The sequence below is a fragment of the Epargyreus clarus genome, unplaced genomic scaffold, assembly GCF_041222505.1.
Source record: "Epargyreus clarus isolate Ecla_fem2 unplaced genomic scaffold, WU_Ecla_fem_2.2 ptg000019l, whole genome shotgun sequence".
Classification (NCBI taxonomy): domain Eukaryota; kingdom Metazoa; phylum Arthropoda; class Insecta; order Lepidoptera; family Hesperiidae; genus Epargyreus; species Epargyreus clarus.
The window spans coordinates 14,139,456-14,165,229 of record NW_027332227.1 but is presented as its reverse complement, the minus strand read 5'-3'; the positions used below and the strand labels follow the sequence as shown (position 1 = coordinate 14,165,229).

General features: G+C 36.4%; 1 protein-coding gene across 1 annotated transcript in view; it reads right to left on the bottom strand.

Moving 5' to 3' along the window:
* The window catches only part of jar (Myosin heavy chain 95F jaguar), a 50,248-nt gene that overhangs the window by 2,201 nt on the left and 22,273 nt on the right, over nucleotides 1-25,774 (bottom strand). The window contains exons 2-25 of the mRNA XM_073083631.1: nucleotides 19,813-20,005; nucleotides 18,052-18,125; nucleotides 16,891-17,020; nucleotides 15,527-15,691; nucleotides 14,828-15,090; nucleotides 13,996-14,145; nucleotides 13,064-13,320; nucleotides 12,405-12,562; nucleotides 11,858-12,022; nucleotides 11,504-11,627; nucleotides 11,309-11,417; nucleotides 10,478-10,672; nucleotides 9,728-9,952; nucleotides 9,001-9,208; nucleotides 8,270-8,511; nucleotides 7,790-7,902; nucleotides 7,086-7,193; nucleotides 6,235-6,372; nucleotides 5,293-5,385; nucleotides 4,042-4,086; nucleotides 2,889-3,009; nucleotides 2,372-2,489; nucleotides 1,347-1,541; nucleotides 333-497 (exon numbers count right to left, since the gene is read on the bottom strand). Coding sequence (XP_072939732.1) covers nucleotides 346-497; nucleotides 1,347-1,541; nucleotides 2,372-2,489; nucleotides 2,889-3,009; nucleotides 4,042-4,086; nucleotides 5,293-5,385; nucleotides 6,235-6,372; nucleotides 7,086-7,193; nucleotides 7,790-7,902; nucleotides 8,270-8,511; nucleotides 9,001-9,208; nucleotides 9,728-9,952; nucleotides 10,478-10,672; nucleotides 11,309-11,417; nucleotides 11,504-11,627; nucleotides 11,858-12,022; nucleotides 12,405-12,562; nucleotides 13,064-13,320; nucleotides 13,996-14,145; nucleotides 14,828-15,090; nucleotides 15,527-15,691; nucleotides 16,891-17,020; nucleotides 18,052-18,125; nucleotides 19,813-19,999 — 3,735 coding nt within the window. The 5' untranslated portion in view covers nucleotides 20,000-20,005 and the 3' untranslated portion in view covers nucleotides 333-345. The remainder of the gene's footprint in view (nucleotides 1-332; nucleotides 498-1,346; nucleotides 1,542-2,371; nucleotides 2,490-2,888; nucleotides 3,010-4,041; nucleotides 4,087-5,292; nucleotides 5,386-6,234; nucleotides 6,373-7,085; nucleotides 7,194-7,789; nucleotides 7,903-8,269; nucleotides 8,512-9,000; nucleotides 9,209-9,727; nucleotides 9,953-10,477; nucleotides 10,673-11,308; nucleotides 11,418-11,503; nucleotides 11,628-11,857; nucleotides 12,023-12,404; nucleotides 12,563-13,063; nucleotides 13,321-13,995; nucleotides 14,146-14,827; nucleotides 15,091-15,526; nucleotides 15,692-16,890; nucleotides 17,021-18,051; nucleotides 18,126-19,812; nucleotides 20,006-25,774) is intronic.

Sequence of the window (25,774 nt, the reverse complement as noted above, 5' to 3'; positions counted from 1 at the left end):
CGCAGAACTATTGTTTTTTTTTTGCGTTTCGGTGGAAGAGATGCCTGACTGACTGATGTGATTCATATAATTATTAGATGACGATCATCCTCAGTAGTGGCAACGCATGTGTGATTAACTTCTGTTTATATAGAATTCGTTACAGATTAATCATCAGGTGGTTTGTAAGCTTTTTATAATTCGCGCCAAACTGCTAGTCCGCTCTGAAGATGTTGCGAGCAGGTGTAGTCATACAATTTGCTATGGCGACGCGATTCATTTCTATATTCGGAGCAGACTGGCAGTTTGGCGCGGACTAAACCTACGCCAACGTCTTTAAAATAAAACCTCACCATCCCCCATAGCTTAGTGCGCGCGGCCATGCGGCGGGGAGTAGGGCGGGCCGCTGTGGCGCGCCCACTCGCGCTCGAACTCGTGCTCGAGGATCTCCGCGCCGCGCTTGCGCGTCAGCCCCGTCTCGTCCAGGCTCAGCTCGCACATCTGCATGTCGTCCACGCCTGTAATCAAGTGGAAAATAATATAAATTCATTAAAATTATTGTAATGCATGCAGTTAAATTGAGTATTATTTATTCATTTTATTAGGAATAGTGCACAGTTGTAGCTTTATACGAGTAGTTATCACTAAACAAAACTGAAAATATCACTGTTTTCACGCATAAAAAGTCACACATATCTGTTTTATTCATCAATTAGGATGTAAAATTAATTAGGAGTATGTTAAATTACGAGGTACATGCAGAGACAGACATGTGGCTGCGTGATGGACCTCGTTACTATCTTTAGGTCTACTTTCCCAATGAGGTTTATTTTGTACTGCACTAATTTCACCAAAAAATTGACATCTGTTATTTTTCGTCGTTTATAAAGAGGTAAAATGTGATCCTTTTTAAATCTAGCTTCGTATGTGTCGTCATACGTCCGAGATTTGTATAGAACATACTAGAGAAATTGTGACTATGCAAACTATGTAAGATGGTTGTCATTATGCCCTGTTGTGTTTGTGTGTGTGAGTTAACATTAATAGTATAGTGGTTAAGAAACTTGGCTTCTCGATCGAGAGGTCCAAGGTTCAAAGTACCTCTGATTTTTTCAAAATTATGTGCGTATTAAAAATTAATTATCACTTGCTTAAACGCTGAAGGAATACATCGTTAGGAAACTTGCATACCTGAGAGATTTATAGATAAATAAAATCTCAAAGGTAAGTGAAATCTACCAATACGCACTTGGCCAGCGCGGTGGACTATGGCCTAATCCTTCTCATTCTGAGAGGAGACCTGTGCCCAGCAATGGGACAATAATGGCTTGATGATGGTGTGTGTGTTGGGCGTATCGTTGTCTCACCGGCGCGGAGCAGCACGGGCGCCTTGTCGGGGTGCAGCTCCATCTGCCTGGCGACGTACTGGCCGTCGAAGTGCGCGTACCACCAGCCGCGGCGCTCGGGCGCGGCGCCGGCGCTCGGCCGCACGAACGGGATGCGGAAGTAGCGGTGCCGCGCGCCCAGGATCTCGCCCTTCTGCGGCAGGCGGGGGGTCTTAGCTGCAAAGAAGTAAACAGGACACGTTAAAATTCCTTATAACACGCACGCTAGGAGACACACGGTGCGGTGGCGGTGTGAACCGGGACATTCACATTGCGACCCCTGTCAGCAACGGACGATTTCACTTTAATTTTGTTTGACCGAGAATTAAACCAGCATACGGTTATACAGTCCACTTTTATTTAAGTCCCGTAGGACCATAACAGGCCATATTAGCATAAGACGATTTATCATTTTTTAAAATTTCATATGCACCCAGACAAAACAGGACACATTAGCATAAGACAGTTATAACATTTTTTAATTTTTAATTTAATAAATAATAATCAACACGTGCTCTACATTTAAGCTGTAAAATTTGTGTGATAAAGGAGAAATACTTATCCGAGGCATTCCAGCTTAGTCCTCGAAGGTAGCGGCGCATCTGTGGGCGAACTTAGGTAGGAATATAATCTTATATGGAGTTAATTGCAGATTTCCATGAGCGGCAGGCGGAGGCCCTTACCATCAGGTAAACTGCATACTCGTCTACTACTGTTATATTACAAAAAATGATTCAATAATTTTCAAAATTATAATATCAACGTCTTCTAGTCATAATTCTTGGCTAAACTAAGAAAATGACTAACTAACTAGTTTAAAACCTCTCAAAATTTAATTACCATGTTATAACAGAGACTTTACATTTAAATGTCTATTAAATGAATTTAAATCCATACAAATTCAAATACAACACAAGCAATAGAAATACATTCACACTACTTTTATCGTTCACTCTAAATTAGACCAAGTAAAATACAAAGAATATTAAACGTCAACTTTCAACTACCTGCATCCATGATGGACTGTGGCGCCCTCTCCTGTTCGTCCATTGTAGTTTTGCGAGCGTTCCGCGCCTTCCACGCGTGGTACACCTTCAGCCGCCGGTGGAATTCGTGACGACATGCCTGAAATATAATTGATTTTTATTATAACTATCGCATCACTTCATCAAGATACGCTATCAAGTTGGCACGTAAGTGCAACTTGTATAGTCCGCGTGAAACTGCTAGTCCGCTCTGAATATAAAAATGAATCGCGTTGCCATACCATATTGTATGACTCCACCTGCTCGCAACAACTTCAGAGCGGACTAGCAGTTTGGTGCGGACTATACTAATAAATAGTATAAAAATTATAATCGTGGTATTGACGATAGTCCCTTCCAAATATCTATATATTATATATAATATTTAGAATAATGTAGGGTCGAATACAAATATTAAATACTTGTGCACTAATTTGCAATATTTAAATGGATAGAACAGTCTACTATACTGTAGTAAATAGTAATGATTGTAACTTACCTCCAACAGCTCAATATCACACGAAGTGTTGATAGTGTCACGTAACTCCGAATACTTCCACTTTGAGAGATCGTACTTTTGTTTTCCTTGCATTGCTTGTTGCATCCGCACTCGTTCTGACCTGATATGTGTTAATAAATAAAAATATATTATAATAATTTGACAGATGTTGTTTTTAATGTGTTATAATTGTTAATATTTTAAAGGACCAATCATATTTCAGTGTTTTTTCAAATTAAAATAGCAAACTTCTAAATCGCTTCGTTCTAATTAACTTACTTATCTCCTATTAACAAGAATTATATAAATTATCTGTACAACATGATAATTATGGATAATTATTAGAATTAATTAATTAATTAATAATTAGTTCATACATCGGAATTCCTGATGATACTCGCGAATTTTGTAGGTATATTATTTTCATGATGGATAAATATTGCAATAAAAAATTATGTTCCATATTAATTATATTACAGACCTGTATCTTATTTGTGATTTCTACCTATAATTCTCTGACTATTACGTTCATTTTTGATTTAAAAATATATTTTGTTAAATTCTGAAATATGATTAGTTAATTAAAAATGCTATTAATACTGTTAGTCTACAACAATTCTACTGCACTATTAATAATACGGCGGTTATTGTATTAAAATCTCTGTTATCATATTGCTACAAACAAATGTGAGAACATAAAATAAAACAGTTAATGAAGTAAACAGATAAGTAAAATATACAAATAAACCCAAGCAAGCACAATATAAAGTGAACAAAAAAAGCATCTATTAACACAACACAATTTATAACATTCTAGTTGTATGGACGTTATAATAACTTAAATCAAATTCAATATATGATTATGTGTTCATATATTGCACGTATGTACTATATGTATAAGATAATTATTTTTTATCTTAATTAATTACAACTGAGTTTATTTTTTATATTAATGGTTCAGAGACCAATCGAATAACGAAAAAACTGAATACAAACAAATAAATAATCACTATATAGCCATGCGAAATCGAGGTTAATTTTCAGATTCACTATTTATTAATTAGTTAGATTCCGTGCGTAAGTTTAAAAGCGGAGCGCGTGATTAAGAGAGCGTGCGAGAGGGTTGCAAACATGCTCCGTCCTTTACCAGTACCTGTTCAATTTATTCTCCCCGTTGTACGGCTCCATGCCGGGGAAACTGTGCAAACATACATACGATTAGAGCAAAGTGTTCCTGTAAAGTGTACTTTACTTCTAGAGTGGACTTTACTGCTAGAGTAAAGTAGACTTTACTTCTTACTTCACTTGCAGTTCAACGTACAGCCAATAAGCTATGTACAAAAGGTCCAGAGGCATTTTGATGATCTTGTAATGAGGTTTTACGAATTACGCTTTTAACGTGATTTGTTTTTTATAGATGCGCTTGCGTCAATAAATTAATTACAGTAAAAACCTCATTGCAAGACATGTACCCTGCATTTTCATATGACTACAAGGAGAATTTTCTTTAATCACATTTGCGTTAAGTAGACAAAAAGAAACCCACAATGGTCTAATTTTAACGTAAACTTAACATTTTTCAAGACTATATGATAGGCATAAGATTCAAAGAATGTTTTTTTTTTGCAGTTCCAAAAGCTTACCATACATAATTTACATGAAATCTATATATATTTCCCAATAGATAAGTGTGATAAAGAAAATTCATGTTAGCCCCATAATGCTTTGTCACATCACATTAAGATGATTTCGTCCTAATAATCATGAATGGACGGAAACAGTAAGCAGTGAAACCCCAATGGAGAATTACAAAAAACATGTCTTCCTTTTATTTGAAAAACCTATACAGATGTTGCATCTATATTAAAAATCTTACAAGTGTGAGTTTTTTAGGTGGTGAGAGATGATAAAATTTGTGAGTACAAAGATAACTCAAGAATGATTCACACCAAGTTTGATTTAATATTCACATACTTATTATATCGTCTCAATACAGACTCTAAATCCACACTCACACTGGTGACCGATGAATCGGTAATACTGAATTGGTCCAGATGGACTGTCCTACATATAAAACTTTACTTCAAATTAAAAATATTTAAAGAAGAATCCAGTAGCTTCAATTATATTTATACACGCTAACTGATCAACCTGTATTAAAATTTTAAACAATTTAAATTTTAATTGTGTAATGAGATATTATAATAAATCCTCTGCGAATTTTTACACATAAACAACGAAGTTTTCATTAAATAAATTGAAATATCTATAGGTTGTAATATAAATAAACCGTTTATTAAAATATACAGTGACGTACCAAATCATCTGTGATTTTTAATTTACATAAACAACAAATTGTTGATACAGTAAATAAAACCTATATTGAAAATACACAGGAACATACCTCCTAAGTTGTGGGGGCGAACCTTCCACATGCCCGTTCGTCTCTTTAGCCAGCCTCACCGCCATCTCGTGGTCTCTTCGCTCTTGTTCTAGTCTGCAAGGAAAGATTATGATAAATAAATGAAAAGTATAAAATTGACAGATAAACGCCCGTTTATTAATCTTTAATATATCCAAATTTTGCCTACAAAAGATTTGAAAATTTTAGTATTGATAATGTATATCTTTTGCAGGCAATCATTGAATATATTTATTTATAATTATTAAAAATGGGCGATAAATCAATTACTTACATAGCAGCTTACCTCAGGATTGTTTTTGTTGGTTGAAATATTAAAACAATTACACATATTAAAAAGTATTTAGCTGAATGTAAAGTCTGTAAGTTACCTAACAGACGTCGCATCGCTTTTATGTGTGTTGCTTTATAGAACTATAAATAAATGACTACGCTGCCACGCTTGCTGCGCCAGCTCGTAACCTCCGCCCACCTCCGTCGCGCGCCACGTCGCTGCCCCCCTCCCTCCATCACCTTACGTTAAATAGCTGACCCTCCCTTAACTGCGCAGCAGCTAAGTTTTTGAAGGTGGTAGAACCCTTTGTAGTTCGACTCCGGCGGCACCACCGCTACACCTATTTCTGCCTTATAACCACAGTGTTAAACACTGCTGTGTTCCATTTTGAAGGGTGTGGTAAGGAGACATACTTTTCCGAGGTATTCCAGCTTAGTCCTCAAGGGTAGCAGCGCATCTGCGGCCGACCTCAGGTAGGAATATCCAATCCTACCTGGGGTTGATTGCAGATGTCCCTGGGCGGCAGTAGTCACTCACCATCAGGTGGACTGCATGCTCGTCTGCTACTTCTTAATTATAAAAAAAGAAGCTACGTGCGCAGCCTCTTCTAGGCTTAACCCCCTCGCTGCCCCAGTGCCCCCCGCACGCACCTGTCCCTGCTCTCGCGGTCTGCGCGCGCGGCCTGCTCCAGCTGCAGGCGCAGCGCGGCGGCGGCGGCGCGCTCGGCCTCGTGCTGCCGCTGCCGCTCCGCCTCCTCCGCCTTGCGACGCGCCTCCATCTCCGCTTTGCTGCAACAAACACACAATCGTTCATTCATTTTGAACGTGGTACACACTGCCAATTCCTCTTCCTCTGGAATTTTACCCGCTTGCATATAAGACGAGCTTTTGAGGTCTGCAATAGTATATAGTCCCTGGATGACATTTTATCTTAATTAATAAATTATAATACTAACATAGCTTCTAAATAATCTATTACTAACACATACTATGGGTCTTTAGATTCCTGAAATAAAGGAATTTTATTGTTTTATTTATTTTATTTAAACCCCTTTGTGATTCAACTCCGGCGGCGCCACCGACATACCTATTTCTGCCTATTAACAGTAGTGTCAGCGCTGTGTTCTGGTTTGAAGGGTGTGTTAAGGGAAACATACTTTTTCGAGGCGTTCCAGCTTAGTCCTCAGGGGTAACGGCAAATCTGTGGTCGACCTGAGGTAGGAATATGTAACCCTATCTGGGATTGATGCCCAGATGTCCATGGGCAGCAGTAGCCACTTACCATCAGGTAGACTGCATGCTCTTCTGCTACTCCTATATTATAAAAAAAAATGTGAGGACTATATGTAAGCGAGCGTCGGGCGCCGAGATCTAAAAATAAGACATTTTTTTGAAGCATTACAACATACAGACGTATACGCCACTATCTAAGGTAAAGCTACAATATCACCTACAAAATGGCCACAAACTAAAATAAAGGATCCAAATGAAAGAGCACTTACAGCCGTCTATTCTCCTCCTCCTGCAACTGCCTCTCCAACTCGGCGCGCTTGGCCTCCTCCGCCGCGCGCATCTCCGCTTCCAACTTACGCAGCCTCTCTTGTTCTTCTCTATTAACCAAATAAAGTAGAAGTATAGTCAAACTGCTAGTCCGCTCTGAATATAGAAATGAGCCTCGTCGCCATAGCAAATTGTATGACTACACCTGCTCGCAACAACTTCAGAGCGGACTAGCAGTGTATACATTATATATTATACATAATATAATTCGCGGATTAAACATAATATAATCTAATATTATAAAGAGGTAAAGTTTGTATCTTTGATTGTTAGTTTGTAAGGGCTAATCTTCGGAAATACTGAATCGATCATGAAAATTCTTTCACAATCAGGATTGTTACACTACTGAGGAATGCTATAGGATATATTTTATTATGTTACAAAAAGTTCAGAGAAAAATAATTGTATATGTATATCAAGTCCGCGAAAAATGGGAAAGGTGTGATGCTTTACCGGCGTGCGCTGACTGAATCTAATGTTCATCAAAAATGTTGTTCTACCTTAATTCTCTCAATACAATTGCATCAAAAACTATAATTAACGCTCAGCGAAGTGGCCACGGATCGGCTAGTATGATATAAAAAGAAAAATAAGAGATTTTTAATAGGTATGATTTTTTATTTTTTTTCACAACTCATTTTCATACCTGTTCTTCTGGTCCACCATAGCCTTCTGTAACGCTGCCATTTGCATTTCAACATCCTTATTCAGTTTACTGCATAGGTCATCTATTTCCTTCTTTGTGATATTTTCGTTTCTCTGTAAATTGAAAAGAGAATGAGAACTTGAATTTGACAAAAAAATGAGAACGTTAAATACTAATTACAACTAAATTTATTTCCGACAGACCTATTGAGCATTAATTTTAATGTGTGACTGTAGGTATATGTTGATGTGTTAAGGGCGTCGGTTACGTAGTACGTACGTCGGTTAGTAGTTACGTAGTATACGGTTATGTAGTGTACGTACGTACGAAATTTGTGCGTGTGTGTGTGTGTGTGTGTGTGTGTGATTTTTATTATGTTTTTTTTTAAACTCGATAACTGTACACTATGATTTTTTATAATTTTGATTATCCATCTGAGTGTATTTAAAATACGTACATAAGCGCTCGTCACAAACCCACCTTAATAACAGCACAGGCGTTCGATATAGAGTTCCTCAGGTTTTGAATATTCCTTTTGGCATTCTCCTTCTCTTTACTAAGCTGTGCTGTAACAGCCTCCATTTGTTGAAGATTGGGCTCTAGAGTTCTCAGCTTGGCAATCGCGCGGTACCGCGGACGATGTTTCCGACGCACTAAGTATCCTCGGACAGACTTCTGTAGCAGGATGAGGCACTGCCGCCGGTATACTATCTTGTTCTTCACTGTGAACGGTATTATCATCAGAATTAGTGACATAATTATCATAGACCTATAATAACAACCAAGAGGGGTTTTGAATATCCAAAACTCCCTGTTCTGCCTCTGGCTTTGTTATCATAGTAATTTGCTTTAAACTCAAGTCCTCAAAAACCTTCCCCGTAGCTATGGAAAAGGTTGATTAAGAATATCAGACATCATATACAGTGAAATTACGTGAATTTTCCTAAGTAACATAACTAAAGGTATTTCTAGTCCATGACGTAGGACTGAGGAATATTCACTTGAGATCTAAGCATTAAAAGTCCACACTACAATTACTGTAGTAGTAATATATTGAATATAATACATTAGTTATATTATTAACTTGCATAAGTATACAAATACACACGACTCCCTCATGCACGCACACTAAATTAAATTAAGCAACCTGTCAAAAATATGAAATTTTATACTCCTATAAATAAATTAAGTAATTTCTTAAACAAACTCACATTTAATAATTGACAGCACAGCGAATATCGATCTCCGCCAGCGCGATTTCACCAGCCAGGCGAGCACGGAGTCCACTATGGCGCGAAGGTTCTCAGGCTCGGAGCGCATGATCGCATCGAACTCAGAGTACTTGCCGGGACGGAAGAACACGCGCGTCACGCCGAACTTGTAGTCCTTGTCCGATAGACCGAAGCTGTGGACTATCGCCTGGTGATACGAGAAGTAAGTAAGTAAAGTTAGGTTTGAGGGATTTTTTATCATCGCCATCATCGAAACTAATATTATCAACATCATAATTTTGTTGGTTATCATTATCATTTTAACATTAACAATTTCACAATATCACATGCTTAGTGCCGTAGGATGGCAATGTGTCAAAATGGATCTATTAACCTGTGACGACTATAGAATGCAAATAATTTAGGTCACTATCCAACATAGTGGCTAAGTGTGCATTAATTACTTATAGACACATGCCTTTCAAAACTTATTTTACAGTACTCATATTTTACAATGCTCATAAATTCTCTCACAACATTATCCTTATCACTCACTGCTAAAGCATGTGATATTTTTTGGACACTGGCATAAAAATAATAGGTTATTTTATGAAACACAATTAATTTGCCAACTGTAATTGAATACTAAGGATTTATTATTTTTTCTTTCCAAACATATATTTTATTTTGTACTCGTATTAATATTACTGAAGTTTAACATAGGTACCTCACAGAACACCTTCGGCGACAGATTATTCAGCTTAGGCGGTAGATACGACTTGTACATATCGTGTAGGTCGCTGAAGGGCGCTCGTGAAGGGTAGCCGTGCTCCATCAGCTCCAGCACCGCTGTAGTGCCGCTGCACTGCAGTTGCGTCAACACGAGGGATGCTTCGATTTCTTTGCCTACCATGCGGGAGTTCGGCTTGATGCAACGGACGAAGTTTGTTCCCTGGAATATTGTTATAGGAGCATGCTTTATGGTAAGTGGTTATTGCGAACTATGGAAAAATGTAATCAACTTCAAATAGGTTTAAAAAGTTCCAATTCTATTAAACTTACATTCGGGAATGGGGTGTATATACTTTTTTCAGTAAATTGAAGTATTCGTTGAGCATACCACTTAATTACTGAGGCCCATAGAAAATTGTAACCAACCTTAAACAGGATTATAATGTTTTTCGTCAGAATTTACCGCATATGTCTTTATCTGTCTCTCATTTATGTCTATTCTATACAAAACATTTTCTATGTAACGAAAATCCTTCCACTTTGGAAGGATTCGTTCGTTGTGTTCGTTTATTAACTTTCAAAAATAATTCTGTAAAAATCCTCTTACTTTGAATAAAATTTACTATTTCTATTTCTTACTTTGAATAAAACATTGGAAACATATTTTTAAATAAAATTACCTCAGCACACTATTCTTTGTAACTACTCTATTCCAACAAACAGACCTATCACCATATCTACTCACATTCTCCTTCAACTTATCCATAAGACAAGCGAGTTGAGTCTGGAACTTCGCCCCAACGGAGATAAAGTTGAGCTTCCCCTTAGCGGGCGTGTGCGCGGCCGCGAACAGCTGCCGGACTAGAGCGCTGCCCGACTCCTGGACTAGGAACTCGAGCGACGCGTGGAGAGCATCGTTGTTCTTCTCGATGAACTGGCTCTGGGAAGGTATAAACAATGTGGTGTAAATCACCCATATAAATAATATAGTACACGCGAACAACTGCCGGACTAGAGCACTGCCCGACTTCTGGACTAGAAACTCGAGGGAGGCGTTCTTCTTCTCCATGATCTGGCTCTGGGCAGGTATAGGAACAGTCAGGCACATGGATATATCAGTATTTTTTAACACCGTACCCACTTAATGAGTAATAATAAATCCAGATTAAATACACGCCGGCATCGTCATCAAATTATCAGAACCCACCCAACCCCATTATGTCATTAAAATGCGCAAATCAAAGAATCGGCTTTTTGATTAATTAATATTTGAATGAATCCATATAATAATTTGTTTGCGTAAGTATACACAAGACACATAATATTTTTATTTCATCTTCGTATGTTATTTGTCTAGGGTTTTTTCATATATTTTTTTAAATCTATGGGAACGCAATGTAACGCAATCTATGGGAATGCAATCTTCAGTTGACTAAAAAAATAAAGACAAGACACACGAAGACGATCTTATTTAATAAGCGCACCCACAGACATATCATCCCGTTGTTCCTATATATTTCTCCCTCTCTCTCATACACAAACACATATATAGATATCACAAGAGTAATTATCTCACAGTGTTATAGCAGACAGCACCCGCAAAGTGTCTCAGCAAGAAGCCTTCATCATCACGCAGCGTGCGATGAGCCTTCAACCGGGAACTACGAGGCACTTGCAATCTGGAACTAAATGACACAATAACAAATTACTTTTTAATTACCACTTCAAATAAAGGGGATTATATTATATTTAAATTACTGGCAGCACTTACCTTGCATTATTGCCAGCTAATTGCTTGTGAACGGAGTGAGTAAAGTGTCCAAATTCAGGTTTGGGCAATTTGGATTCCTCATCAAGCAGGTGGAAGATGCCATGGTTCTTGCTCTCGATTAAATCTGTGAAATGGATACTTTATTTATTACCACCTTATATTACGCCATGTATCAAAGATTTAAAGTGGTACTAATAATAAATAAATACATTTGGATGACATGCAGGATCCGGACGGTTCAAGACCGCTCGAAGTGCCGCAGATTAGGGAAGGCCTATGTTCAGCAGTGGACTCTTAAAGGCTAATTGATGGATGGATGGATGGATGGATGGATGGATGAATGATAGCACATACCTATACAATCCTGGTTATCAACGAATCTGATCTCGGGCACATTAAGCCCCTCCCGCTTGTACAACTCCTGTTCGTTCTTCAGGATGCGCTCGTTGAAGAACTGCTGCAGCTTCTCGTTGCAGTAGTTGATGCAGAATTGCTCGAAGCTGTTCATTTGGAAGTATTCTGTAAGGACATAAAGGTAATTATATTTTAGAGTAGATTCGGCTGAAGTTGTAGTTATGTATACAGACTATGTTCTTATTGTTTTGTGGAAAGCTAACTGAGGCAGTTTATTTGAAATAATAATTAAGTAAGTTATCAATTAGGCGAAATTATGTCAAATAATAAATGGTAAAAAATATAAAAATTGGAAAGTCGTAAAAAACGTCCCATCGATTAATGGATGCCCCTGATGGATGGATATTGAGCGTTAAACAGATAACATAGTCTTACTGACAGCCTATTCATTACCATCATCATCAACCCGTTTTTCTCATACAGACTACGTGCTGGGCACGGGTGTACTCTCATAATATACTCATACGAACTAAGCCAAGTTCCATACCAAAGCCAGCGATGTCGAGCACGCCGATGTAGTAGGCGGAGGCCTGGAAGGGGATGCTGGCGTTGATGCGGTGCACGATGTAGTCGAACAGGCGGCTGTACACCGCCTTCGCCAGCGCGTCGCGCGCGTGCATCGCCTCGTGCACTTTCAGCGGCACCCTGGATACAATTATATACATGTATTAGTTACATACATGCGTCAATTTATTTAAATGTAGGACCTTCAGCAGGACCCTACACACAAAATTATACATACAGTTGTTATTTGACTGCAGGGACACGTTATATAGACGTATATAGACGTTCCTGAACACGAGTGTGTATTTGAGTGTAAGGACGTGTATACAGTGCTGTTAATTGTTGCTTACGATTGATTTTGATCACATACACGCGTTTATATTCGTGGCCGCCACACTGCTAGTCCGCTCTGAAGTTGTTACGAGCTGGTGTAGTCACACAACTTGCAAAATATAGCACTCTCGTTATTTTAGAACTTTTGCATACCTCATTGTCTTTGTCGCACAGGATATTGGATAGGTCAGGCGCTACAGCCAGCGGGTCGCATAGCGAGCCGCTCGCACATTCATAAATCTATTCGTGATGACCACGAGACTTTCGCTCTATTCGACCCTAAAAATATCGGGCGCCTATGTTACTCACATGATAGCAGTCCCCTTGATCCCTCCTCGCGAGCTCTGCATCAACCGCGACACGAGCGCCATCCTCAACTCCGCGGGATCAACCCCCAGCGCCGCAGCGGCTGCTCCCAGGGCACTTTCACCCGCTGGCGCCACCTTACAACCCCCGCGAGCTCCGCTATCTTCCTCGAACTGGATATTACCCAGATGTAATACTGCTGCGACTACCCCGTAGACCGCGAGGCGTTCGTTCTCTGATAGGCCGACGCGGGATAGTGCCTGAAGATAAATAAATAAAAATATTATATTGTATAGTGTATTTAAATTTGAAAAAAGAAATAAACGTCATTAGGCCAATCGCTCGGAGGACCGATAACCGATGGGGAAGAAAGGTCCTCGAGTGGCGACCACGCGTAGGCAAAAGGAGTTCAGGCCGCCCCCCGACCAGGTGGACCGACGACCTGAAGAAGACGGCGGGAAACCGTTGGATTCAAAGGGCACGGGACCGGTTGGAGTGGCGCCAATTAGGAGAGGCCTATGTCCATCAGAGGCCCTCAAAAGGCTGATGGATGGATGGATGGGGATCAATAGCAATCCTGGTTATTATTTACATTATGTATTTAATTACCTTAAATACAAACTATCCACCATATAGGTATGACGTTTCTTACCAACCCATTCATTACGTATTTAAATAACATAAATTTTATCAAATAAAACAATTGCTTAAAATTAAGCAACTAGAATTTGTTTCCTTTTTAATATAATAGTTTTTTCATTTTATATCACTTTCAATTCAGACGTTTCTGAATGAATATCCAATGTAAAATTTCTATATTTATATTTTTTTATCTCTTAAACTTTAGGCATGAAATATGATGTTCTATTATATTTATAGTCTCCCAGTTTCATCATAAATACTGGATAAAAAAATAGAATGTAATCATCTGATACCTGATGTAGCCTCTGGAAGTCCTCGACGTCATCAAGGATGGGGTCCCGTAAACCACCTTTAGCCTTCTGCTGCTTGCTTTTTTGATTATCAGTAATCTTCTTCTCTGAAGCTGGCGTTGTGAAGTACTGTGTGCAGCCGTTCTTCAAGTACTAAGGAAATAAAATATTTAAATATACATTTTCATTAACTGATATGCATACCACAAAAAATATTTTATTTCTTTATTGTTAATTAGAACGATGTTAATTAGTTAATTGATTAACAATATAGTTAATTAACATCAATTAGAATTAAATAGAATTATCTATGAATTAGATCTCGTGTTGGATTTTTATTTGTGTTGATAATGATGTGTATGAAGTTAGTGTGAATTTTCATATTCCTATTGTTGACGTATATAGTATTGCGAATCCCTATCATAACTTATAATAATAATTATAGTTTAAAAACTAAGACACGCTAAAATCGCACAAGGACAATCGTTAATCCTGATTCCTGACGATCCTGATGAGGTGAATGGGATAAAATTATTTAAATCGTGTATTGTCATCGGTCCATGACAATTGTTCAAAATTTTAAATTAATCGGACCGTTCAAAGTGAGTTAAAATCGAATTCAAAGATTCCGTTACAGACAGACATACATACATACAACCCAAGCTAATAAAAGCGTGGTAATAATAAGTAACCTACACTGCAAGCACTTTTAAATTGCTTTAATATTTCACAACTCACATATTAGATAGTTTGTTATTGTTGTATTAACGCTTCCCGACTTCATTTCATACCTACTTAAAACCCTACCTACATAATAATCCCCATAAAATCTCACCAAATAATCATCAGGCTTAGTGATCTTTAAGGCAGCACGAAGCTCTTGCGGCGCCCCCGCACACAGCAGATAGAACACGTGGTAGTTTCTCTCCTCAGCACTTTGCGTACATATCCTCGACTTCTCTAACAGGTAGTGGGATATGTGTCCACCGACCACCTGGTATTTATTGCTGAAGTGCACCTCCATGAACTTGCCGAAGCGGGAGCTGTTGTTGTTGCGCGTTGTCTTTGCATTACCGAACGCTTCTAGGATCGGGTTGGCTGTAACACACATTTCAGGTAAGTAAACAATTGAAATAGGTCATTTTTTATGAATTTTTGCTTAGTAGTGTGTGTTCATGTTAAGTAATCTCTTTAGTAGGATTAGGATAGATAGGATTAGGATCTCTTAGGTAGGAAGTAGGATTTATTTTTAAAATCTCATTTGAGGTCGTCCTGTTAGTAATGTTTCCTATAAATGTTAGAGAGAATTTTCTAATAAAAATATCAGCGCTTGCTCTATAAAGAAATAAAGGATATGACACAGATGCTACTGCTCAAACTACGAAGGTTTTCTTGGTTTACCGCATTTAAATTTGTTTTGGGTAAGCCTACGGATGTACTTAGTTAATTGTGAGTTACAATATTTTTTGTAATAGTCTATTTGGAAATTGACATATGTATAATCTGTGTATTTGAGATGTCTCATCGTGCTTACCATCCAGAATCTTCTGTTCAACAGGCCCCGCCCCTTTAGCCCAGAGGTCACAGAGGTACTTCAAAATATACTTCGTGGACTCTGTCTTCCCCGCACCTGACTCGCCAGAGACTATGATGGATTGTGATTGCTTCAGACTCTTCATGTCACGGAAGGCTTTGTCGGCTGAAAATGGAAACGGTATGGATATTCAAAACACTTTTGGAGAACGTATATGTTCAAATCGGGAATTCTCGTTAATTACGATGTTGTGCTGCAACCTTTTTTTAATGAACTCAGTTTGTGTTGTGTTGTATACACGTTTTCCATTGAGAAGTCTATTAGATGTTGGGTGGTTTGAGTGGGTGGAACTGCCACCCAGGAATATTTGCATCAATTAACCAATTATAATTAAACACATTGTACTTCAAATTAATTATGCATGATTATAATTGACGCATTGCTACCCTTATGTATTTGTCACTGTCACAAAATGAACCTGGAACCCATTTGTCCGCATACATCGTCTAATTTCGAACGCAAGCTCGCTAAGACACAGAATTTGCTCGATGACTACTTAGGAGCTTAATCGGTTTTTCGAACAAAGTCGGTGGCTCAAACAACAAGTAGAATGAATATACATAGTATGCGATAGTAGCCAATGGTCGGTCAGTCTCAGAACGATCCGAACACTGTCTATCTTTCTCGGTCATTCACATATTGGAAACATTCGAAATATTGACAATAATGTCGTTACTATCACTACAGTGATACTAGTGATATCAGATATATCAGTTTACAAAATAAGAATGCCTTTGTTCAATAGAAAAACAACAAAACAAAAGAGCTATAAAAACAGTTACAATGAACTGCTTTGTCGCTAAAGCAGCGATTTCTTTCAGACAACCTTGAGATCGATAGATCCACAAGAAATTATCTTTCTTGTCCTTAATTCTTAATTTTATCTTACTGTAATGTTCGATAAATTTTTGTTATAACCTTTTTTAGTTTTTAAGTTACTTAGTATTTATATAGTTGTAGAAGAAGTATTTGGGATGTGATGCTGGCAACATCTCATTAATTACATTTCAAATTTATTTCTGTCTTAAAAGCAACCGTTTTACTGCTTTGTTTTTCTGTGGAGAGCGTATTTAGCTTCTTATAAGGTAGAAAAAGATTGTGATCACACATTCGTCTAATAAGTATTTGAACACGTTCCGAATCAGACTACCTTAGGCAGCATACTTTGCTATTAGATGGCCAAACAGTCTCTTCACTAGCTAAAATGAAGAGACAGAATGCACATTCCGTTGTTAATTCTACTACTTTTACTAAAATACCATTTAGAACTGTTTTCCTTCCTTCCTCCCATAAATTATACCTACCTATAGCAAACACATGAGGCGGTAACTCTCCCAGAGACCTGCCTTGGTACTTCTTGATTGTATTAGAGGAATACATGTCCGGTATATCTTCGTACGGGTTCACTGCTAGCAGAATGTTTGCGACGTAAGTCTGGAATGTAAAGAGATCAAAGAAAAAATATGTCACTTACATTATTTATAATATTCACAATTCCAAACATAATTATTTTTTTTTCATCCAGTTAACATAATTGTATTTATCTTAATGATTATAAGTCAATTTTCCTTTTTATTGTTTCTATCTGCGTGATTAATGTTAGGTATATTTTAAGCGTTTTCAGTGGGTCTTTCCTTCTCAGTATAATTATTTTCCCATTATAAGAATAATATTGCATTTTAATTTGAAATTTATACATCAGTGTCTACTAAACTAAGCTCATATTTTATATTCTAAACTGATCGCTATCAAAAAAATTATAAACATGTTCTTATATCCGTACGCAAGGCGTAGTTTAGAAGAGGCTGAAAGTTATTTTGACAAGACTTTCACTATATAATGTGATTCCAAAATTATTCTGTGAATAAATTGCAAAAATTAGCCGCCTGCTCGCAGAAAAGCTCAGAAGTTTGTTACTAACAAAAGCCAATTAAAATCTACGGCACAGTTAGAACTAACTATCATAAACTGGTAATATCTAAGTAGAAGTGAGTGTGAACTGTCGAGTGAGTCATAGCGCTCGCCTTGGACGATCGATTGTCGTTCGTTGAGCTCCACAGCAGATGTGGGTTACCGGCTAGCAAAGGTGGCCCTAGGTTCGTTCATAACAAATATGCATGCAAATATGCCTAGGTTCGTTCATAACAAATATGCAACGCTTATAGACCCGTGGCTTGGATAAAAAGTAAATAGTAACTGATTCATCAATGATGACAAAAAAAATATGAAGGTTTTCCTTTACTATTTGTCAACCGGTATTCTTTTTTTCTGTTCTCTTTTTTCTGCTCTGATGTATTTTTATAACTTGTAACTAAGTCCTCTTATACTAGTCTAGTCTCAAAACAGAATGATAAATTATTTATCGTTTTAGTTCTTTTTCTTTTGTGGCGTACAATTCTTGGCGTAACTAAGTTTTTCCTAGGATTATCTGCTCCTCTAATTTTAATATTAATGAATGTACTTACATATATCTTATTTTTCTTATATCTTGTTAGGATATTGTTCAAAAGAGTTGCTTCGTTCAGGAACATCAGCTCACCTGAAATATTTAAGTTTACATGTTATCGACATAAAAATACAACAAGGCTGAATTAATGGCGATCTAATAAAGGCTCTTTCCCTGCATTAAATAAAAATAATGAATGATGAAATTTAATTCTTCACACATTAGAACTCATTCAGATACTTCGTGCCCACAATAGAATCCCAAATTATGACCATGGAGTCCAATATGAACATAAAGCACGAACAGGAGAGTCAGCGTGGAGGAGGGAATAACCAATGTAGTTTTCAATAAATCTACGATGACAACATTTATCACAATTTAATTCACACTTTATTTTAAGGAAAAAATATAAATACAAAAAACATATAAACTAGACATAAAAAAAATAAGGAAATTCTTAATTTTTCATTTAAGAGTTTTTCATTACGTCGCCAGTTGCAAAACTTAATAAAAATCAGACATTAAATAACATGCAATGTTAAAATTAGAAATCAATTTCCACTCACACATTAATATTAATATACATCACGCAAAACTTATTATAATTGTTATTCATTAAAAATAGTCGTTTATATTGAAAAATAAATAATACCTTTAATAGCTTCTATTTATTACCAAGCCCGGTCTTCGAATCCTTTAATTAAATGACGTAGGTATTATATATTTAAAAATAAATAAAAGTAAACTTATCTAAATAACTTTATTACATAATCTCTAAGATAATTTTGCAGTGACTTTCTACCGTTCAGTAGATAGATACAGATGGTAGCACATTTGCCTTGAATCACGCTATAAAAGTTTTATAAACATCACCCTGCAATCTCAGTTGCAAGATTCCTTTTACCACAATTTTTATACAGGATACAACCTAAGTTTTTAAGATCCTTGTTTTTTAATGATAAACGAAGTTATTCATCAGAAATAACATTGGCAATCCACCTGTGCCCGAAGTACTAGAATTATGCGATTTATGTTTTGAATCCCATAGGCTGCACAGATTACTAAAATTAAGAACATTCAGTATTAGATTTTATTTTCATATGAATTTTAACGTTAGTTTTTCTCCTTTCATACGAAACAAACGGAAATATTCGCAATTTCCTTTGTAGTAAGTTGGCATAACAATAAAGTATGAAAAAACATAGAGACGTGCTCAAAAGCCTATGGAAACACGACAGCCGTGCTTAGACTAACAATGGGTTTCAAAAACTATTGTTCTCGGCTCCCTAACCACTAGTACAATGTGGATACGCCTAATATAATTAACCCTTTGTAAGGTTCTAAGTAAACAATAAGTCATCGAATATTTAAAGCTAGGATATGAATTTCCTCCCTCGTAAACCGCTCTTCTCGTAAATCTCGTAGACCTCTTTAAGATTCACTTATATGATCGCAAACAATATTTATGGTACGTAACATACAGAAAAACATCAGAGTCTAATGCCTAATGGCTGGATCTGTTGTTGATATGTTGATATTTCCTAAAACCTGACATTTGGGTTTAGGAACAATATACTAAACGATTTATTCTGGCACAGAAACAACCTTCTTTCATCCTAATCGCTTTCTATTTGAGGGTCATGACCGTTAAGAATTAATTTTTTTGCATAGTTGAATTCAATCAGGATTTACCGAACAATCGAACATAAATTGATTGACAGCCATCAAGATAAAAGCTAACCATCACCCTTATATTTACTACTTTCTAAAAGATACTTACAATTATCATCCACGTCCTTTTTCGAGTCACCAGCTGGGAATATATCATCGAAACCGCAGACTCGTCGGGGGTACTTGTTGTCCAGGGGGAAGACGTCCGCCTCTTCCCCCATCAGCTCGTGGATCTTCGCGAGGATGAACCCCTCGTTGGGGTCCCGCACCCACACCAGCTGCTTGTCCATCGTCATTGTTTACTGTAACAAAACAAATGTTATATGAGAGAAGAAGAAGCAAAATAAGTAAGATGTTTCGGTCATAAAAATATTTGAAGGCGAACATTGTCAGAATGTTTGCATGCCTGAAAGGTAATATTCTCAAAAGTGTACCTATGAATTCTAATACACTTAGGTAGCGTCGTGAGCTATTAGTTATCTATTATTCTCATTCTCAGAAATGATCCATGCATAACCAGTAAGACAAGTTGATTAATGGAAATGATTAAATCAACAAAGAATGTAAAATGTTACAAGACTTTTAAGTTTTACAATTCCTTAAACGATTGATTGGTTAATAATTCTTCATAATTTGTAAAACAATTTCCATATACCATTACCGCCTTCAAGTGTAATACTCAGTGAAGCCCTATATACGTACTAATAGATAAATAACGGAAGTCACTATTAGTTTCTTAACCTCGTACAAGTATGCATAACCAGCATTGCATCCTAATGTATAAATTCATCTTGTTAACCAGAAATAGATCGGTCCCAAGACATCTATTGATATTGATTTTTACATATTCAATTCAAATTCAAACCAATCACATTGAGAGACAACAGATGTTCATCAAACTAATTACGTATGCGACGAGCAGTCAACCGTGCAAACAATTAATCCACAATGACGCAACCCTCAGAATATTAATCGTTACCACTAGCCATAACTGCAACAACACGAGTACGAACCGCGTTACGAATATAGTTCAATACGCGAGCATGCATGAACAACATAATAAACATAATAAACATAATATTACATAAAATTACACAACAGTTGTAATAAAACAATTACAAAAAGCAATAAACAATTACGAAGTAGTAATTCCGCGTGCAGAAGCAGGCCGTACAGTAATTCACTTTCGTGACGAATGACGAACGTGTGTTACAGTTTCTTGTAGATTACATAATTAACAGAATATGGACTAGTAAGAACAGCTGCCGTTCCGGTTAACGAATCCGGAATAAAAAATCCGTACAAACAATACTGAGGGAGATCTTAAACAATACAAACTACTGATAAGATACATATTGCGGATGGAAATGAGCTGATAAGTGGTAACAATTTTCAAGTAGTTTTAACATTATGGATAACTTTATGATAAAGAAAGTTCAAAATTGCATAATAATAACGTATGTATTATAAGTATTTATTAGTAAATTTGTAGTTGTTAAAAAGATTTTGAACAGAAGACGCCTTTCGTCTTACGTAGCCTAGGCGAGTGGTAACTAGGTGGTGGTTGGTGGTGGTTTGGTGGTGGTGAGTGGTGGTGGTACTTTTAAAATCATCAGAAATCTATTATTTGATTGTCAATCGTTCAAAAATACTTTCATGAATGTAATTTTTCGCTCCGCTTTTTATAAGTCTAAAATTGGTTATAGATGAATTGGAGTTTTGTAACCTCTTCTCCATTATATTTGTAAAAGACTTCACAATGACTTAAAATTTCAATTGTTGCTCTTTTTAACTGAGTTTTTGCCAGAAGTTAATCGTAATCACCAAATCTTTTGACGGGTGAAAGTAACTTAAAGCACAGTTATCAAAATACTGTAACAGATGCAATCAAAAGAATAGTAGAACACTACCGTCACGTTCCTAGCGTTTAAAATTTTCATGGAGAAACCGGCCGCAGTAAGCGTTGTACAATTTCGGTGTTGTTTAAATTGACCGTGGCTAATGAAAACGAAACCTAAAACACGATTGTGTAATAGGAAGTATCAAGTTGCAATGTAGAAATTTGTGATATGCCAGGTCAGACAATGAAATGACTTTCAAGAAATTGCATACGATTGTACAGCGAGATCAAAATACAATGGATTGATGCACAATATTCACACAATCGTCTCGAATCTCGAGCACTTTGAAAGGAGGCCGAGGAAATTATATGAATCGCTTGCACAGAAAACACAAACAAAAGTACGCATATTGCGTATCTAGCGGAAATAAGAAGTCAACATTACGGGACGCAACGAAAGGGAACAAAATCATTGGAAACACCAAAGGCATAATCGTACCGCGTTAGGTAAAAGATCTAGAGATAGCAATAGAATACAAAGAAATCGCTTTCACGTATTAAGTGATCACGATGTGCTTGTCCGAGATAAGACAAACTGCAAACAATACGGCAATAGAAATGGATGTCGTCGAAAGTGAAGAAATATTATCTCCTGCTTGGATAAAAACATTCGTACATTTCGTAGCTATGTCTAAATAATAAGAAATGATGATGAAAACAGATTTTCAATATCAATATTTGCTTATAACAATAAATATATTATTCATGATTAATAATAAGACTATAAGAAAACTGTAGTTTTTTATTCGGTACGGTTACAGGCGTAGATAAGTGTAAAATAATTTTATCGCATTTAAAATCATATCAGTTGATAAGTTACGGATGCTTAAATAAACAACTACAATAGATTACTATCTATTTGTATGAAGGTTCAAGATGCCCTATATTTACTCATTTAATACCTTACTCAGCACTAATATAAGTGTCTACATTCTCATCTACCGCTTGAAATAAGTTAGGTCAAATTAATCAGGGTGGAACTAATAGTGATATTTGAGTGTCCTTTGAATATAATAGGTTCTCCACAACACAATTTTTGAAAAATAACATAAATTACTTTCTTTTTTAACACGCTTTTATGTATGTAACAGAGTAACAGAATCTTTGAACCCGATTTCTATCCACTTTGAACGTTCAGGTTAATTCAAAATTATGAAAAACCGATGACAATACATGATTTTAATAATTCTGTACCATTGTCCTTATCAACATCCTCAGGATTAACGCTTTTCGAGGCGAGAGAAAGCGCCTTAGAGACAGTTCACGCAAAGTTACTAGATTGATTTTTAGTTTTAAAAATAATAATGTTATTTCCCTATAACTCAAATGTACTGAAACATATCTATAATGCCATCTTGTAGAATGATTTTTAGGATTCCGTACTCAAAGGGTAAAACGAAACCCTCCGCTGTCTGTTCGTGAGTGCTTTTTGAAAACTGATAAGTGGAGCACCCCTCGCTTTTTTCACAATTATACTATTTACTGTTCCTTAATTGATTCCTAGATTGAAAATTATTTTCTAATTTTTATTTGATTTTATCATAAAAGCGTGTTTTTTAGTTTTTTGAACTATATTTATTTTGTCAAGGTTCCACCACAAAAAACATGTTTCTATATAAGTTAGGTTTTACGCTGTAAATGATGGGTATTATCATGAGATACTTTATATCTTAATGTTGTATCATTAGGAGTTTTAATTAAAGTAAATGTCATAAGGAAACTTAACGTTTCAAGTACTTCCCAGTACCGTCTAGGCCTAGCTATAAAGGTACACCCCACGACGACCAAATTCCTGCAAACAATTAGCAATTCAATCCCGAACATTACTGAGAGTACTGAGACCGTCCAACAATAGCTCGGTTGCATTACAAACACGCTGACACAGTATCAGATGTTGCGTGCATATCACACGCATTACCGACACGATTGCCCGCGTAATTAGATGATTGTGTATGCAACCTTGACTCTATAAAAATAGCAGCAGTGGGAAACCTTAACGTGCTGGAAATAGTTCACAGTTATGCATTCCATTTTCTATACGGAGCTGGTTTTTACGCGATTGTTAGTAAGGCAGTTTTTGTTAGGAAAGAAAGAGGTTTAAATAAATGAAATGAGCCAGTGGACTTTTTAGGTAATACAGACTTATACAACACTTTTTAATAATCTGAAATATTTAATGATATTTTAAAATAGAAAAACATCAGAATAATTGTAGGTATGTAAAAAGATATTGTAATATTGCTTTATAGTATAATCGTCTATATATTAAATTGTTAATAAATTCTGCAACATCGTATTAAAATCATAAATCATTACTAGTTTTACATAATAACTTGTTATGGTTATGTTATTCGTAACTTTATTAAAAGGTGGATCAATGTTATCTGTCGTTAGCCTGAACGATTTTAAAAAGGATACGATATAAGAAACTCGTCTCTAACGGATATCTGAAGCTTATCTATAGATAATCGAGGTCAAAAGCCTCGCTTTGTGAATAATTAACAATAAAACAGCCAGCAAGCGAACGGCGACAATAAAGTCGTTGCCCTCCGGCATTTTCAGAGCGTGTTGCCCAACAATGGTTGGTTAGTCTCAAGAAAGTCTTTGTCACGGAATTTGCGACCTTAGATATTCCAAACTAGACACAAATATTGGATATGGCTGAAATTATTCCGGTCACGGTGCACATTAGGCCCGACCTGGCGACCTCAAACTGTGCCCTTTGGAGCAAATGGCCGGTATGACCGCGCCCATCAATCTTAAGGTTTCAGTTTATGTGGAGACGAGTGTTATTGTCGCTGTCCTAAAAAGGATCCAACCCATTTTATATTATGATCAGGTCGTTCTACTTGATTGTGTTGAACAAATTCCGGCTAATACATATAACATTGTTTTAGTGGTTACATTTCTTTAATATCTCTAATTATATAGATATATTTATCCGACAATTACTATTTAAGTAAATAAGATTCCGAATAAAGTATAAGCGAACAAAAAGTATTCAAACTCAAAGACTGAATCATAATTACGTTCTCTGAAACCTACAGTAGAAGTAAATAATCTGAAAACAAAACATTTATAGGAACAGAAAGATGATAAATAAGGTAAATAAATATTTGAATTGAAATTGCATACGATTGTACAGCGAGATCAAAATACAATGGATTGATGCACAATATTCACACAATCGTCTCGAATCTCGAGCACTTTGAAAGGAGGCCGAGGAAATTATATGAATCGCTTGCACAGAAAACACAAACAAAAGTACGCATATTGCGTATCTAGCGGAAATAAGAAGTCAACATTACGGGACGCAACGAAAGGGAACAAAATCATTGGAAACACCAAAGGCATAATCGTACCGCGTTAGGTAAAAGATCTAGAGATAGCAATAGAATACAAAGAAATCGCTTTCACGTATTAAGTGATCACGATGTGCTTGTCCGAGATAAGACAAACTGCAAACAATACGGCAATAGAAATGGATGTCGTCGAAAGTGAAGAAATATTATCTCCTGCTTGGATAAAAACATTCGTACATTTCGTAGCTATGTCTAAATAATAAGAAATGATGATGAAAACAGATTTTCAATATCAATATTTGCTTATAACAATAAATATATTATTCATGATTAATAATAAGACTATAAGAAAACTGTAGTTTTTTATTCGGTACGGTTACAGGCGTAGATAAGTGTAAAATAATTTTATCGCATTTAAAATCATATCAGTTGATAAGTTACGGATGCTTAAATAAACAACTACAATAGATTACTATCTATTTGTATGAAGGTTCAAGATGCCCTATATTTACTCATTTAATACCTTACTCAGCACTAATATAAGTGTCTACATTCTCATCTACCGCTTGAAATAAGTTAGGTCAAATTAATCAGGGTGGAACTAATAGTGATATTTGAGTGTCCTTTGAATATAATAGGTTCTCCACAACACAATTTTTGAAAAATAACATAAATTACTTTCTTTTTTAACACGCTTTTATGTATGTAACAGAGTAACAGAATCTTTGAACCCGATTTCTATCCACTTTGAACGTTCAGGTTAATTCAAAATTATGAAAAACCGATGACAATACATGATTTTAATAATTCTGTACCATTGTCCTTATCAACATCCTCAGGATTAACGCTTTTCGAGGCGAGAGAAAGCG